At 41.4% G+C, this 17694-nt stretch overlaps 2 protein-coding genes across 12 annotated transcripts in view; one reads left to right on the top strand and one right to left on the bottom strand.

The window, feature by feature from the left end:
* The window catches only part of ARHGEF26 (Rho guanine nucleotide exchange factor 26), a 504613-nt gene that overhangs the window by 110468 nt on the left and 376451 nt on the right, over window positions 1-17694 (top strand). For 4 of the 11 annotated variants that reach the window (XM_026497320.4, XM_057316049.1, XM_044383507.3 and 1 more), the window contains 3 exons: window positions 2628-2695; window positions 4018-4122; window positions 4729-6953. In XM_026497320.4, coding sequence (XP_026353105.2) covers window positions 2628-2695; window positions 4018-4122; window positions 4729-4871 — 316 coding nt within the window. In that variant the 3' untranslated portion in view covers window positions 4872-6953. Of the gene's footprint in view, window positions 1-2627; window positions 2696-4017; window positions 6954-17694 lie in introns of those variants that run through there. The other 7 variants (XM_057316043.1, XM_057316047.1, XM_057316044.1 and 4 more) reach the window with 2 other exon arrangements.
* The window catches only part of DHX36 (DEAH-box helicase 36), a 52733-nt gene continuing 45588 nt past the window's right edge, over window positions 10550-17694 (bottom strand). Inside the window, exons 23-25 of the mRNA XM_026497323.4 lie at window positions 15368-15488; window positions 14324-14476; window positions 10550-13922 (exon numbers count right to left, since the gene is read on the bottom strand). Coding sequence (XP_026353108.2) covers window positions 13737-13922; window positions 14324-14476; window positions 15368-15488 — 460 coding nt within the window. The 3' untranslated portion in view covers window positions 10550-13736. The remainder of the gene's footprint in view (window positions 13923-14323; window positions 14477-15367; window positions 15489-17694) is intronic.

Raw genomic sequence — 17694 nt, 5'->3', positions numbered from 1 at the left:
AGATGTCAGTGTTTGCTTAGGATCATTTTAAAGAAGGTTGTGCTTTATAAAGTACTTGTTCCTTATAAAACCCCCTACAGCCCTTTGTGTCCTATAGTAGAGTCTTTGAAAGCAAGCAGAACCATCAGTGTCTACGTAAACTGTGCCCATTGCTTACTACTTGACACACCAGCGTGACTGGGGCCCAGCCTCAGTTTCTTAACGAAGTCTGTCTTGCAGCACCCTTCCTGACTTCCCGCATTATTTTGTGAGCACCTGCTAGGGAACCCCGCCCGTTAGGCCCCAGACTACCTGGCTTAACGCTGACTCCATCACTTGCTGTCACTAGCTTAACACTCCAAACTTCAGCTTTGTCCTCTGAACAATACAATGGAAATAATAATGTTACTACTTAATTTCCAAGATTGTTATAAAGATTAAATTCGATGGGACTCACAAAACACAAAAAAGTACCATAGCTGGCACATAAGCATTCCATAACTGTTTAGAACAAGACCCAGTTCCTGCCCTCTTGCAGTTTATGGCCTAGTACGAGAAGCAGACGAGTCAGGACATGGGGGGCAGTGTGTGCTGGGTGACAGTGATTCCTTAGGTTAAGAGAGGAGTGCAGGCCTCCGTTGTGTGCCAGGCAGTTTCCTGGAGATCTCGCAGTGAACTGAAGAGACAAGTGCCTGCCTTCGTGAGGCTTACAGCTGGCCTGCAGTGTGATAGGGCTGTGCGGGGGAGTGCCCGGAGCGGGGCCATCAGACTGGTTGGGGATGGAGGTGTGGGCTCCTGCATCCGAGGAGGGCACCCCGAGGAGGTGAGGCTGGTGTGTTCAGAACTGAGTGGACGTGCTGAACAGAAGTGGATACACTATAGGATTCCGTTGTCATAAAGCGTAAGACAGGGAAAACTAGTCTGTGGTGGAGGTTCCCTTCGTGGGCGGCTCCTGAGAGGGGAGGGGCAGAAGGCGTGGGGGTACCTATGAAACCACTCACAGATCTGTACAGACTTAAGAGTAGCGCGGTGTTTTATGTATGTTCAGAGTGCAATGGGTAGGAACAGGCCAGGTCCTACTTGAGAGCGAGAAGAGCAGGCCGGGAAGGGTGTGGAGCCCCGTGGCCTGCCCCAGTCCGGCCAGCGGTCTGCTCTGCCCGGACGGAAGGGTACCTGAGGGGCAGTGAAGATACGGCAACAGCGAGAAGCTTCTTTAGGTACAGGCTGTTAACAGGAGAAAAAAAATGTTTTTCAAGCACTGGGCATAAAGGCGTCCCTTCCTAAGAAGGCGGAGTGCAGAGTCAAGCTCCCCTTGGTTTGGATGGCTTGTCTCAGGACCTCCGTGCTACCTTCTCATCCTTTAACGGGCTTTGGGGGGATGACCTGAAATAATGGATGTCAGGTGCTTGTATCTGCCATATACAGTATGGCGTATGGGCTTATTTTATTTTATTTTAAGATTTTATGTATTGATTTGAGCGAGATTGAGAGCACAAGTGAGGGGAGGCAGAGGAAGAGGGTGGAGCAGACTCCCCGCAGAGCAGGGAGCCCGACATGGACTCCATCCTAGGACCCTGGGATCATGACCTGAGCTGCAGGCACCCTGTAGTGTGGGTTTTTTTTTTTTTTTAAGATTTTATTTATTTATTCGACAGAGATAGAGACAGCCAGCGAGAGAGAGAACACAAGCAGGGGGAGTGGGAGAGGAAGAAGCAGGCTCATAGCGGAGGAGCCTGATGTGGGGCTCGATCCCATAACGCCGGGATCACGCCCTGAGCCGAAGGCAGACGCTTAACCGCTGTGCCATCCAGGCGCCCCTGTAGTGTGGGTTTAATCAGTGCTCCTTAGGAGATTTAAAGTGTGTGTGTGTGTGTGTGTGTGTGTGTGTGTGTGTGTGTGTGTGTGGCCTTATTTAATTAATTACAATCCTGATGCTTGACTTTCCAAATCAAAAACTGTGAATTATAAGTATTATGGAATAATGCTTATCTGAGACTTCTGATCCTTTAAATAATTATTTTGTTTCATAGAATTACAGCTTAATATTATTTTAAAAGTCTCAGTTGCGTCTTTCCTTAAAAATTTTTTGGCTGTATTCATTAAATCCTTTTAAGCATTTGGGAAGAGTCTAAGAAAGTTCGAAGACTTTCTGTTTATTTCAGTAGGCTCCTGTTTGGCAATCTCAGCCATAAGAGGAACTAAACAACTTTAAATACTTGTAGATTCATCTTTTCTGAAATGGTTTGAGTGTAGGTGGAGGAAGAGGAAATGTAGAGAGACTGATGTACTCGAATTTTTCAAAATGTAATTTGCTTTTTTGAAATGTTAAATCAGATTGAGTATACTAAATATCTTTATGTGATTATGTGTTGGTGTAATCAGCTCTTTATTAAATGTTAAACTGTCCTGTGAGAAATGCCATTTAATCAGTAATTAGCCAAATTCATTCCGAATCTTTTTAACAGTAGTGACTAGCGTTCAGCCTAGATCCCCCAGATTATCATTTTTAAATGACTCATACCCGCCCTGTTCTAAAGGCCAGCCCCATAACTCTCCAGGGAATCTCTCCCGTTTTCTGGGAACGGCTTTTCATTACTTGTCGTCCAGGCGCCTTGAGTCTCTCAGTTGCATCTGCCCTCTGTGTTTAGGAGCGAACGGGCCCGCTGGATAACCGCCCTGGGACACAGCAGCGGGAAGCAGCCGCTGGACCGAACGTGTAAGTACCTGGAGGGCCGCTGGCTGTGGAACGTGGAGGGGCTGTGCCCCCTGCTGGACGCCGGGTTGTTAATGGTTAACCGCCACAATCCCTGCTCCGTGTGTTTCTTGTCCAAGCGTTCTGGTCCCCCTGCATCGTAGAACCCTATGATCCCTGCTTTGGAAGCCAGGGGCTCTGGATTCAAATCCAAGGTGCAGTTCTTTGTCGTGTAAACGTGGCAAAGCATTGCAAAGCCTTCCTGAGCCTGTTTAATCATCTGCAAGTCAGCTGCATCGTTCTATACAATACGGGGGTATTGTCGGGATTAAGTTAACAGCCTCGGTTGAAAGCCCTGCTTGTCCTGTAAAGCCCTTAGATTTTCAGCTGTGTGTTAGTGGGCAAGAGTCGCATGTTTAAGCCTTCTCCATGTGGACAGTCTGAATCTAAGCTGAAATGTATTTTTTAACCTTAAGGAAAATTACTTTACCATTCCTCGTGAGCTTGTTTATTAAAGTAATAACAGTAAGAAAATGTATTTCGTTCTTCTGGGGCAGTAGGAACGGATGCAGTAAAGCAGTGTCCTGCGCTTATTAGCACCTTCACTTGAATGTTAGGTTGCTCTGGGTATTTCTAGCTGGAAGGTCAAATCGAAGGAACCAGGGCAACAAAACTGGTTATCTTGGAGCACTCAAAAATCATAGCTTTCAGCTTGGAGCCAAAGCGAAAGTGATTGGTTTGAAAGTTGCCTAGAATCCAGTTTTATATTATTAAAAAAAAACATATTAGGAACTCAAGGCAGTCACCACCAGGTCACTGAAGTTATAAGCGTTTTGTTATGATTCAGCATTTGGGGGAACTCTAAAATGTTGTCTGACTTGTGGGTGGAGCTCCGTTTATTTCTGAACGTCTTTGGCAGCTTTCCTGTGCCGGCGGCCTGGGGAGGCCCCCTGGCTGGAAGCCAGAGAATGGGTGTACTGCAGATGTTGTCGTCAGTTACGTGGCCTTGGCACATTACCTGTCTGGCCTCAGTTTCCCCAGTGCACAATGGCATTGTCTGCTGTATTGTGTGACGTGACTAATGGCTCCTTGTCATGGCTATTTTTGAGGGGATTCGTGCATCACAGAAGGCCTCTATTGATCCTGAGCTTCTAAAGTTCTAAAGCTCTTAGGCAAACAAGACAGTTCCTGGAACAGAATTTCTGCTTGATAGACGCTGAACTTGTTTCTGTCAGTGCCGGCTTTGAATCGCTCAGAAAGACCAACTAACTGTACAGTATTGATCTGTAGCTGTTCTGGTTTTCCTCTGCTGCTGGAAGCTCAGCGTGTGCCCCCTTTCCCCGCAGCACTGACCCAGGTGGAAATCATTAGATCGTTCACTGCCAAGCAGCCAGACGAACTCTCCCTGCAGGTGGCGGATGTGGTTCTCATCTATCAGCGGGTCAGCGATGGTGAGTGGGGGTTCTTAGGGGCACGCCCGATGCAGCTTTCGGGGTGCCGTAGAATGGAGGAGTCTCATTTTGTTTTCAATGCTCATGTTCCATATCCTTTTGGTTTTCTCATATGCACTTGCCTTTCCTCTATCAACACTATTGCTTTTAATGTTTTTGACTAGAAATGCAGTCACATGGTATGTTATTCAAAAGCAACCTTGAAAAGTTTCCCTTCCTTCCTAGTCCCCCAGTGACTTCGTGCTCATCTCCAGAGGTTCTTCCTTCCTCGCTTAAAAAAAAAAAAAAAAAAAAAAAAAAAAAATCCGTTTCCTGCTGCCCCTCTCTATGAACAGCACCCCCTTCCCCATCCCAGCCCAACTCCCAGGCTCTTTTGAGCCTCCTCCCCTCGGGGCCCCTGACAGTGTCCCACCACTGGTATGTCATGCATCCCCTCTTAAGGCCCTTCCCTCTGTTCCCCGCTCTCCTTGCCTTCCATCATCCGTCACGCACAAGCTGGGGCAGGATGCTGCCTCTGAAATCCGCTCGCATCCTCCCGGAGCCAGGGAGGGTCCCGGTTTCCTCCACACCCTCGTGGCTTCATGAGGACTCTGCTGTCATCCGCAGGCTGGTATGAGGGGGAACGACTGCGAGATGGAGAGAGGGGCTGGTTTCCTATGGAATGTGCCAAGGAGATAACCTGTCAGGCTACCATTGACAAGAACGTGGAGAGAATGGGACGCTTGCTAGGCCTGGAAACCAACGTGTAGCCTCCCCCACAGCCTTCCACGACCGCGAGGTTCGCACTGCATCCCGGCTGGCTGCTTGGTTCTGGGCCGGCTTTGTTGTTCGTTTTAACACAGCCCGTTTCGTTAGAAGAATGCGAACGCTTGCCTTCACGCTTGCCAGGTGGTTCTGCTCTCTCGGGAGAAGAGCCACCGGATGGAGGGAGTCCGCAAGGCTCAGTGGGGGCACGCCGTGCACTTGCAGCCGTGTTGAGGCCCGTAGATAGTGGAGAGGCCGGGCGTGGACCCGGTGGCCGAAGCTGCGGCCGGGCTCACCCTTCTCTGGCATGAAAAATGGATGTTGGAGGCTGTACCCTGGTTTTCTCTTTCCTATTTCGCCAAGAATGTTACTGCCCCTCTTTTTAACATCTCCTCTGTATGGTTCTCCTGGTCTTAGCAAGAGTCTGTGTGTTTAAGGAACGCCCGGTTTTGTAAATATTTTTTCTGCCTCTTATATTTTAGATCTGATTCTAATGCTATGAGCATTTCACAAGGAGCTGGTAGAGCTCAAAAGGTGAGCTGTTGAGTTTTTCTAAACCTCTTCCCAGGAAAGGGAAATTGACACTTGAATTTTTGCCACCTCTTTCCTCATTAGTAGGAGACGAAGCTTACTTTTAGAGATTTTCGTTTTTAAATCTGTCTTACCCAATACTGGTCTCTGGTAAGTAGAGCCTAATAAAACCCTACTCAGGCTACTCAAATAAGGTAGAATTTAGATGGTTCACGTAAGTGAAAAAATCCTGAATGTAGGAGAGGGTCCTACTTTTTTTTAATGTTTCCAAACAAGCTGGTAAACCGACATGAGGCTGCTTTGCCTTTAATAATTCTGCCTTTTATAATTTCTTTAATAAAGATTTTCGACTGTTCCTGCTCCTGTTTCTAAACAGGAAATTGGCTGAGACACAGTCTCAAGGTAAAATTAGGCCTTACCAAGGTATCAAGATGCCAGCATGGTACCCAACTGAAACATAACATTTTGGTCTTAACGGGAATCCGTTTTATACGCACTAAAGGCCTTGCTGGGTGGATTTGGAGGCTCTCTTAACTGTGGGTGTCTGCAGAACTTCATTTTTTCCACTGGTGCAAGGACAGAGGATTTTAAGAGTTCATTTCATAGAGAGGGAATGAGGGTTTGGAAGATGAGTTGGGGGGGAGTGATTTTTCCTGGCAGCTAGGTTCCTCTGTAGTCCATCTTCTACTGAGGGATAAAACCTGGAGACGCGTACGTTATTCAAGGACTCAGATCTGTGTGTGACATGTCCCACCTACTGCCTGCCAACCAGGTACCCAAATCCTGAGTGAAGTGAGCAAAGCAGAAGCCCGGGGTGGGAGTGAAGTATGCTTGCCTCACACACCCTGTGTCATGCCAACTCGGCCGTGAGCCAGTGTGGTGCACTCAGGGCCTTCTCGTCCCTGGATTGCTCTCCTTTACTTATGCAGACATTTCTGGGTGTCAAAGACATGCCAGGCCCTGAGTTCCTTGAGGTGTGGGCCGGTCAATGAAGTAATAGCTGTGGACACAGCTGGAGGTTTCTCCGGGTTGGTAAAACAAGGCACCTCCTCTTTCATGGCACAGACCTTTTAGAGGAGAGGTTAAGAAATTGTAATCTAATCTCATGTGATGTTTGCATTTAGGAAAGAAAGTAAATGTGTTGCTTGCAAACGGATCATTTTGTGTTATTTTTGCTAATATCCATTTGAAGCTAAAAAGCAATCGTATGAGTCCTGTGAATTAATTTATAAGTGGAGGTGTTAAACGGTCTTGGAAATACGTGCGTTTTATAAATCAAAGCCTCATATAGCAAGCAGGTCAGTACTGTTACTGGGTTGCGTTGTTATACAGCAGGTGTGTAACATAATCCATTTCATTTCCACCGTGAACTGTCATTTTTATAGGACAGTACAGCTTTCCAACCTAGTTCAGTTTCTACGAATAGCTTCTCAGAACTGTACAATGACCATTCAGTGACCTGTGGAGAAGAAAAATACTCATTTTTGTCCCAACGAATGGATACTGCTTGTATACTTTTGGTGAAGTGAATTTATAAAGATTTTGTATATACTTGTTCTTTTGTATTCGTGTGATTTAATTCACTATAGCATGGATTCATTTAAGTATGTAATTTGCTGAATTTTTGGTCAACTCAGAAGGGATCTACAGCTAACATTAAAGGGCACTGATATTTCCTGGTGGGTACATGTTGGCATCAGCTGCCCTAGGAGGCTGGAGCATTTTTAAGAGCTGGGCGCTGATGTTTCTTATAGTTCCCACAAAACTGCACGACAGAATAGCTGATCTTAAATCGGTGGCGGTTCCCTGCTAGCTCTTACTCATTTTGGCTACCTAGTAGGCGAACCTCCGTGCTTGTGAAGTTTCACCACCTGGTGAATGCTGGTGGAAGGCAAAGACTGACTCCTGTGTTTTCTTTTACTGCCTAACAAATTACCACAAACTTAATGGCTTCAACCGCCATCCGTTTATTATCTCACGGTGCCGTAGTGAGAAGGCCAGGACGGCCCGGCGGGTTCTCTGCTTAGAGTCTCCATCTCATGAGGCTGACACCGAGGTGTTAGCTGGCTGCTTGCTCAGCCAGACCTTGGTATCTTCTTTCATGCTCACACCTGTTGTTGGCAGAATTCAGTTCCTCGTGGCTGTGGGACTAAGGTCCCTGCTTCCTTGCTGGCTGCCAGGGCTGTGGGGTGCTCACGGCTCCTTGAACCTGTTCCTCTTCCTCCACATGGGTTCCTCCATCTTCAAGGCACCAGTGAATCCTTCTCACACTTGGAATCTGACTCCATCTGCTGCTACCGGCTGGAGAAAACTCTGCTTTTAAGAAACTCATGAAATTACATTAGGCCTACAGGATGATCACCCTTATGATGGACTCAAAACCAGCCTACTTGTGACCTTCATGAGAACCACAGGGCCCTGTACCATGCGGTAGAACGTAATCACAGGCGTAACACTGGGCCAGGTGGGGGTGCGATAATGGGGGTCATCTTAAAGTTCTGCCCTCAGCACTAATGTAAACCTTAAAATGCTAGATACTGAGTTTCCCTGTATCTTGTATTTACTAAGATACAGCCATGTGGTAGGAAACACCAATCAAAGCCGCCTTTGTTGGATTTTTACTGAAGTTGGTGATGGAAGAGGAAGAAGAATGGACTAGCAAGATACAGTGCCCTCTTTGCCGCTGCATTCCCTGGGCGTTAGCCACAGAGGCAAAGCTACTTGAGGGGACGTGAGGGCTCGACAAGGCAGGGCAGTGTTTCGTGCCTGCGGTCATCACCCTTGTGGACTGAATCCCCGAAGGGCTTATTTTGGAGTGAGAATATGAGCTTGGAGGACCTCAAGCTTTGCTCTTTGGGCTTCCAGCACACTAAGGACCGGACAAACGGAAGTTAGGCCTTACTGTGAAGGGTTACCTCAGTTATTTCCAATAACAATTCTCAAAAGGTTCGTCAAATTAGCAAACACTTTGAGACACAGAACCAATGATACAGAAAAAATGGATACTTACAGGCTTTAGATATTGAAATAATTGGATACATCAAACAATCATAATTACCATTTTTAGAGGTAAAGCCAAACGTTAAAATGCAATACAGTACTAACAACTGTAAGAAGCAACGGGGGGGGGGGACCAACACTAGAAATTATGGAACTAAATTGAACAGATTAGTTGGTGAATTGGAAGAGAGGCTGAAAGAAACACCCACAAGGAAGCATGTAGAACAGAGATAGGGAGAATGCGAAGATTCAGTTGGAGTCCCAGAGGAGAGCAGAGAGAGGGAGCATTGGCAAGGGGAACTTTGTAACCTGCTCTGACTGGTCACAGGATGCAGGCTGTCCCCGGGGAGGGGAAATGGCCTTGGGTAAAGTGGCTCTCTTCAGCTGAGGACAATTCCTGCAGAGGGCTGACAGGTGAAGGCTGTTATGTGACAGCACTCGTAGCAGCTAAGAGAATTCATCCTTCAGTTTTGAGAGAGGGTCTGGGCAGAACATCACAATATGCAATACATGGAGCTATGTCACTATCCGACAAAATAGTCTTTAAGATAAAAGGTCCGACTAGGGATAGAGAGAGCCTAATGATGGAAGGTTTATTGAACCAGGAAGATAATAACAATTCCATATATATATTTCCTCCCAACAATATGGTCTCAACATATATAAAACAAAATTTGGGAGAAGTAGAAGAAATAAATCTGAAATCATAGCATATGACGCTTTTACTCTCATTTGCTACATAAGAGTGTAGAAGTAGATAAAAATCAATGAAAGTATGGGAGATACGGACACCAATTTAACGTAATAGGCATATACAGGACACTGCAACAATTTAAACATATACATTCTTATCAAGAACACATAGGATATTAAAACATTTGACCATTTCCTGGGTCATAAAGCAAGTTTCAACAATTTTAAAGGGCTGAAATTAAACAGTTCTATGACTACATTTAGGTTAGAAATCAATGACAAAAATAAAACTTGGAAACTTAGACCTAAATGTAAAATACAAAACTATAAAACTCCTAGAAGGTAACACAAAATCTAGGTGACCTTGGGTTTGGCAATGACTTTTTTTGACAACACCAAAAGCATGATATATGAAAAAGAAAATGATAAATTGAACTTTGTTAAAATAAAAAATATCTGCGCTGTGAAAGACGGAAGAATGAAAAGTTAATCCACAGAGCAGGAGGAAATCTTGCAAAACTAAGTATCTGATAAAGGGCTGGCATCCAAAATATACAAATAACTCTTAATTCTCAACAATTAGAAAACAACTCAATTAGGGGCGCCTGGCTGGCTCAGTGGGTAGAGCGTGAGATTCTGGGTTTTGGGGCTTGTGGCTTCGAGCCCCAGGTTGGGTGTGGAGAGTACCTAAAATAAAATCTTTAAAAAACAAAACTCAATTAAAAAATGGGTTCTTCGTAAAGATAAATACAACTGATACACCTTTTAGGAAGACTAAATAAGAAGAGAATACCAGTGTCAAGAACGAAAGAGGGGCTATCATCATTAGATTCCTTAGACATTAAAAGGATCAGGGGATATTTAAACAACTTGAGACTCCTAAATTCAACAACTTAGATAAAATGGGCCAATTCATGGAAAACCACAAACTATCAAAGCTCTAAATAGTCCCATAACTATTAAATAGATTGAGTTTGTCTAAAAACTTCTGAAAAAGAAATGTCCAGGTGCAAATGGTTTCACAGGAGAGTTCTTCCAAACATTTAAGGATTAACACAAATTCTATACAACCTCTTCCAGAAACTTGAAAAGGAATACTTCCCAACTCATTTTATGAGGCCAGCATTACCCCACAAAAAGGAAACTACAGATCAATATCCCTGAGTAATCATTACAGAAATAAACACAAATTAAAAACCACAGTGATCTAGGACTCCACACCCACTGAAGGCTAGTACTAAACAAAACAACACCAAATAACAAAATATGGAGTCCTGGCAAGGATTTGAAACATTCGGAACCCCTCCTACATTGCTGGCAGGAATGTAAACTAGCAAGCCCACTCCGGAAATCAGTTTGGCAGTTTCTTATAAAGTCAAACACACTTACCACATGACACAATGATCTTAATCATAGGTATCTTCCCCAAAGAAATGAAAACCGTTATCTACACACAGCCTCATACACACATGTTCACAGCAGCTTTATTTATAATAAAAAAAAAAAACTGAAAATAACTCAAAGGTCCATCAATTAGTCAATGAACAAACAAACTGTGGTATAACCATATAAGGCAATACAACTAAACGATAAAAAAGCAACTAACTACAGATACATGCAACGACATGAATATCTCAGAAGCATTATGTTACGTAAAAGAAACAAAAGACTAAATATGATTTTCCATTTATTGGAAATTCTAGAAAAGGCAAAACTAATGACAAAAAGCAGACCTATGGCTGCCAATAGGTAGAAGTAGAAGCAGGGGATTGGCTGCAAAGGGGTACAGGGAAACTTAGATGATGGGAATGTTCTAGATCAAGACTGTGGTGGTAGCAATTACATGACTTTATACACTTGACAAAATTCACTGAATTATATACTTAAATTGGCAAGTTTTATTATATATAAAATAATATCTTAAACCTTTAAAAAAAGAATGGAAATACATCATGGAAATATAACAAAATGTAACAGTGGTAACATGCTTTTCTTTAACTCCCAAATATTCACAACGAGGGTATATTGTTTTAAAATCAGAATAAAAAAGTCATTTAAAAACAATCAGCATATTATATGATTATACCACATGATCTTGACAATTAAAAATAAATATACACAACTCAGCTAAAAGAGTGGAAGGAAATTTACGATTTACGTTTGGGTGAGGGGGGTACTAAAATAAATTCCTTCTAAAGCTTTTCAATAAGCTCTAGCTTTCAGGGTGGACTTTGTTTTAAAACTACAGTAAGAACAGAAAATGACTTGTTGTAATAGGTATAAATGTATCTAGAGCTTTTGCCCAAGTTAATGAATTAGGAAGCACTACATGTACTTACTTTTCAAAGAAACTTTTTAAAAGATTATTCAGTGGTTTCTTTGCTTTTCCCCCTTAGTTTGTTTCAGGGTTTTGTTTTGTTTTTTTAAGAGTTATTCTAGGTATCACTAAGAATGGTGAGGCAAATAGACTTTTCTTTTTAATGTCTTATTTCTTAAAACTGCTAAATATAACAAATAGTTCTTAGACCTGGAATAAATTTTCTGCTCAGTAATACACTATTTTGTAAACAAAAGAAACAACACAAATAGCACCTTCAATCAAGATTTCCATCCTGATCGGCTGTACAGAAGACAGAAATTGGGGGTGACAGTGACTGCTTTAACCTCTTTCAATAGCTCTATTTAAACAATTCTTCAGGAACATTTTCCTCATTCTTATGGAGATTAAATATTGGTTTGGGAACATGGGACCAATTAACTAATAATCCCCCCTCTTTAAATGCTATCTTCCAAGACCAGTTTGGCCTGCTGTGAATTTAAACTGGAGAGTAAAGGCAAGAAAACACATACACAAACATAAACACACTTACAGAGCAGAGAGAACCTAATGGTCACCTTGAGTTTAGGGACAAAACCACAATATTGTGAGATGACTCAATACAAGAATTCAATAAGAGATCACTTTTGGGAGACTAGCCAAGAGAATGGAGTTACGACACAGTACATTCAAAACCTTTAGAAGGCAAGGATAGGCTGACATACATTCCCAGAAATGGGAGCGGTACCTGAACCAGTGGTGTTACACAGATCATCCCAGCATTATCAGTAAATCAGTCACTGTTTGATACTCTTCCTTTGGTCTCTCTGCATTTATTGGAAGGCACAAGAAAATGTGTATTTTTAAGGATGCAGCAGGATGTTCTTCCTACATTTCTTTCTGCAGAATGTTCAGGACTACTACTTTTACACCTTTTGTCAGACATGTGGGTCAAACTGTTAGATCACAAAAGAAATGGTAGAAACAGGCCTCAACAAACACTCACTGATGCAGACTATGTGTTTCAGTTAATCATCCTCTGCAATCCCAAAATGGCTACAGCAGTGCCAGATTCAGACAAGACAATGTCCAAAGGAGAAAACTTCCTCCTCTAAGTCTACTAGTGAAGAAAATCTTTCTCAGATGTCCCCTTGTAGATCTCTTGTCAGATGCAATGGACAACACAGGTTCACATACTGATGCCTCATCAGTTACTTGTAAGGAGAGTTAAGACCATACACGATTGGCTCAGAACAATCCAATTCATCCTTGGGGAAGAGAGTCCAACATCCCTGGGCACCAAGCCACACAGAGGGGGAACACGTGAAAAATCAAGCAAATGGGGACAAATGGCTGTTGGGATAGCAACCAACGGTATTTATCAGTCCGATAAGGCAAACACTAGCCTATCACTCACTAGCCCTAAAATCACACTAGCTTCCACTGTCTGAGAGGGTAAAACAGGACTCAGAGCATAGGAATGAGTGTAACATAATGGACTGTTATAAAAAAAAATTCAGGGACAAATAAAAACTAGGATTTAGTGAGTACATTCTATGTGCCAGACGTTAGTCTATGCACTTTACATGTATCAACAAGTTTAATCCTCACAATGTTACCTGTATTTTACAGATAAATAAAAAACAGAGAAGCCAAGTACCTTGCTAAAGGGAGCAGGTAAGTCACAGCTGAAGTTTGAACTTAGGTGGTCAAGCCTGGACTCACTTTCTCAAGTGCTACATTATGCTAATGTAAAAGGGGTACAAATATATTCTAAAAACATTTTTAAAAAAATCAAATAAGCCAAAGGACAGAGATGTAGAAACCAAGCCAAAAAGTTAGCTGAGATTTATACACTGTACATTTTATTAAATACTGGGCTTTATTACAACAAATTAATTTACTTCAGAGAGAAGTTTCATTTAAAAATGTGGTTGTGTTCAAATTCTTAACTTGACACTTTTTGCCTAATCATTCTCTTTTTACTCGTTTCCATACTCAGTCACTATGAGCAGAAAGATTAACTTCTCATAACAGAACAAAGGAATTTCTCAAATGGTACAACACTCAATATATATAAGAACAGTCCTCCCAAAGTGTGGACATGACCACAACAGAATATATGATCAGAGAACATATTGCTTTTTATGATGTATTTATAATAGCTACAGATAACATTGTTAAATCATGCACATTCCGTCTTTACTACCTACTAAAGGTTTCTACCTTACATATGGAAATATTCATGTCCCATGGTTTGGCATCTAGCCAAAAATTAAACTATGATGGAAAATGGCTGTCAAATCTTCAGACCACCACAGGAAAGTTGTCAGCTGTAATATCCATCCTGGGATCGTGGCGGAAAGTTCCTGGGACTTGCTTTTTCCTGTGTTTTGATCAAGTCTATAATAGCTGACAGTACAGCACAGTCTCTGGATTTAGTGTCCTTCCAATCTACAGGATGGGGACTTTCGATCTTCTCTTGCAGAAGGATATCTAGCTCCTTTCTTAATTCCTAAGGTTGGAAAAATCACATATGTTCAACAAAGGAAGATATACTATTAAGCAATGTGATACATAAAAGTGACTTTAGCTGTTACAAAAAAATTTCGTAAGCTACTGTACAAAAGACTGAACTATTTAGTGAGCAACTAACTAAAGTGTGGTTGTGAGTAGCCAACTAAGTAAAGTTAAAAACTTCAAACTTCAATCACACTGAGCCACTTAGAATGGCTGATCTACAAATACCTCAAAAAACAATCTGGAAAAACTATGCATAAATTTCTCAACACTGTTTGCTCTGCTGAAATAGAGCAAGAAATGTTTAATATAACATACATAACACTTGGTACAAAAGCACAAGACCACATGCTAACTTGCATGTAGATTCAAAGATAACCATGTAAAGTCAGTCACCTTAACAAGATGAGCAATTCTTGCTGGAGACTGAAAGACAATCCATTCATCTACAGCAATAGTTTCCTGATCGTTATCCTTCTGGATGGAAATATCACCTCCAAAGAATAAGAGACAGTATGGAGAAACTTCTGTGCAGTCATATAAGTATATCTATAATGAGAATTAAAGCAAATTAATACATTCACAAGTCGGAAAGGATTACTGCCACATTAATTCACTATCACCGGTATTGATCTATTAATGCTTTCCTTCTAAATTAGGTATTATTCTGCTAATGTTAATATGGAGACTAATTTTGAAGATATACCATTTTATTTTATTTTTTAAAAAGATTTTATTTATTTATTTATTTGAGAGAGACAGAGACAGAGACACAGAGAGAACAGAAGCAGGGGTAGCAGCAGAGGGAGAGAGCGAAGCAGGCTCTCCACTGAGCAGAAAACCCAATCCGCAACTCAATCCCAGGACTGTGGGATCATGACCTAAGCCAAAGGCAGTTGCTTAGCAGAACTGAGCCACCCAGACACCCCAAAGACATACCATTTTAAACTGGCCAGTCTTCATTAATTCAGAGAACACAGGAGTTTCTACGTTTTTGTTTCAAACAATAGCACTATTCTTTAAATAAAATATTTTCTGAGTGACAAAAAGAAAGCACTAATGTATCTGAAATTATTTTTATCTATACATAAGCAGAATCTCACTCAATGTTCTGACCAGTACTTATAAGGTATAGTGACATGTCCACAAAATTCTCGGTACGGTGTAAACTCCTGTATACCCTAAAATGCCAGTATTTCTTGAAAGCAGGCTCTGAAGGAAAACTATGCAAATCAAATAACCGTCCCAACTAACTGAAATTCAAAGACCCATCATGACAGACATGCTGCACATTAAAAGTATAGATTTGCTTAAAGAACTTATAATTCATGTCAGAAAAAAAGTATTTCAGAACAAATTTTATTTTTGTGAAAAGTACACAACAGTAAAATACAGCAAGACTGATATTCAAATTCATAATTATTTTAAATATTCACTTACACTACTTGTTCTCATCTTCAGATGATAGATAAGCCAGTTGTAGTGAAATTCTGTTTGCTCCACGTTAACGGATTTAGGATGAATAGCAACCAGTCCATCAGTTTTTGTGTAAACTTTGACCCTTTAAAAAAGTTAAAATGCAGTTAAAATCTGGGAGATTCCAAACCAATCCCAGAATCTAAAAAAAAAAAAAAAAAAAAAAAAAAAAAATTCCAGATGAGGGCAGTTTATTTTTGTGATACAAATTTACAAATCTATATTTGCGAACAAAACAATTTACCTCAATTTGTAGGAGTCTTTAAAATAGTTCAGCAGGGAGATGTCTGGTAGTTTGTCTTTAAATAGTCACTGGTAATTACCTGTATTAAATGACAGCATAAATGCTGCTAATCCCTCATTTCTTCCTATTTGTTTTTAAGAACATCCTTTCCGTAGTTCTAGGAATTCATAAATGCTTCTAACCAAAATCATGAATCGTGGTGACGAATCATTATTCAGAGTACAATCAGAAATTATTTTTCCTCACCACGGTCTATTTAACCAATGCCACCCTACAGAGCAGTAGGGGTTGGCAAACTCTTTTTGTATAGGACCACAGAGAAAATATTTTCGGCTTTGTGGGTGCTCTGAGTTCTGTCACAGCTACTCAACTCTGCTGACGTAGCAGGAAAGGAGACATGGACATCACGTAAATGAATAGGTATGGCTGTGTTCCAATAAAAATTTACACAAACAAGACTTTGGCCAAGCTAGCATACTAAAATTTGCTGAACCCTGGTCTAGACCAAAATATAGCACCGATACAAACAGAACTACATTTTTTCCATAAATTCTTCCTAGGATGGCAAGAGAGATATATAATATGTATTTCAGAGTCTCTCTGTTAAGCTACCTGTAAAGTCAGGAATAGATAGGAAAAGAAATCTGACAAAGTACTGTTATCAAAAAAGTACCTGTATCACTTAAAATGAGGCTAATCCAGCCACAATGATTAAAATTCACGTAACCCGTAATATCGTATGTTGAACAGGGTTTCTCAACTTCTGCATTTTTGACATACTAGACTGAGTAATCTTTGTTGTGGGTGCTGTCCTGGATACTGAAGGTTTAATAGCAGCTCTGGCCTCTATCTACTAGATGCTAATACTACTGCCCCACCTGTACCCACCACCAATGTCTCCAGACACAGCCAAATGAAATGTCCCTCGGCAGGTGAAGTCATCACAATTGAGAAACTCTGCCCTAAAACAATGTCTGCACTTAGTCTACCTCAGATCTAGTACTCTGTCATATTTATAATCATAGGGTATCTAAATTTTTTCATTTAATGTCAGAATTATTTTGTTACTACACTGTAACTGTTTTATAAGCCAATGCGTTTATATGCCATTATAATATATTATCAAATAATCTGCCCACTGCTACTGGACATCTATGTTCTTTACAATATACTTTTTTTTTAAGATTATTTATTTATTTATTTATTTGACAGACAGGACAGCGAGAGAGGGAACACAAGCAAGGGGAGTATGAGAGGGAGAGGCGGGCTTCCCGCCGAGCAGGGAGCCAGATGCGGGGTGGAATTACTTCCTTAAGACACGGTGCTCAAATTAATATATTCACTTATGAATCCACTGAGCCACTATTTTAATGCCTTGACAACTGATTCTAATCTAGTGTGCCTTTTAAGAGGGTGGTATCAATTCACATACTGCTAGTCATTTGAGACTTAGTTTCTCTGTTTCCTCACTAGAATGAACTCACTTGGTAGGCAAAAAACATGCCTCGCAGTCTGCAATTACTGAGGCTGGTTATTTGTGTGTGTGTGTGTGTGTGTATATATACACACACACACATATATATACACACACATATAAATATTTAAAAGTCATACCTTAGTTTTCAAAACAGAGAAGTCACCATAATTTTTTTTTTTTTAAAGATTTTATTTATTTACTTGACAGAGAGGGAGGCAGCGAGAGGGAAAACAAGCAGGGGGAGTGGGAGAGGGAGAAGCAGGCTTCCGGCTGAGCAGAGAGCCTGATGCAGGGCTCGGTCCCAGGACCCTGGGATCATGACCTGAGCCGAAGGCAGACACTTAACGGCTGACCCACCCAGGCGCCCCCACCATAATTTTCATCAAAGAGATAAATTATAAAATTATACGTCTTAGAGGAAAAGAAATCCTAAAAAAATCTTAAGTAATGTCCATCTACCATTGTTTTATAGTTGGCTTAGTTTCCTAATATTTACCCTAGTATTATATTTTACTAACATTCTTTGTGAATAATAGCTGATACCAGGTATGTGCTGTGAAGGAAAGTGAT

Source organism: Ursus arctos, unplaced genomic scaffold (assembly GCF_023065955.2).
Source record: "Ursus arctos isolate Adak ecotype North America unplaced genomic scaffold, UrsArc2.0 scaffold_20, whole genome shotgun sequence".
In the NCBI taxonomy this organism is placed as follows: domain Eukaryota; kingdom Metazoa; phylum Chordata; class Mammalia; order Carnivora; family Ursidae; genus Ursus; species Ursus arctos.
The sequence above is the reverse complement of the archived record's forward strand: the minus strand, read 5'-3'. Positions and strand labels throughout refer to the sequence as shown.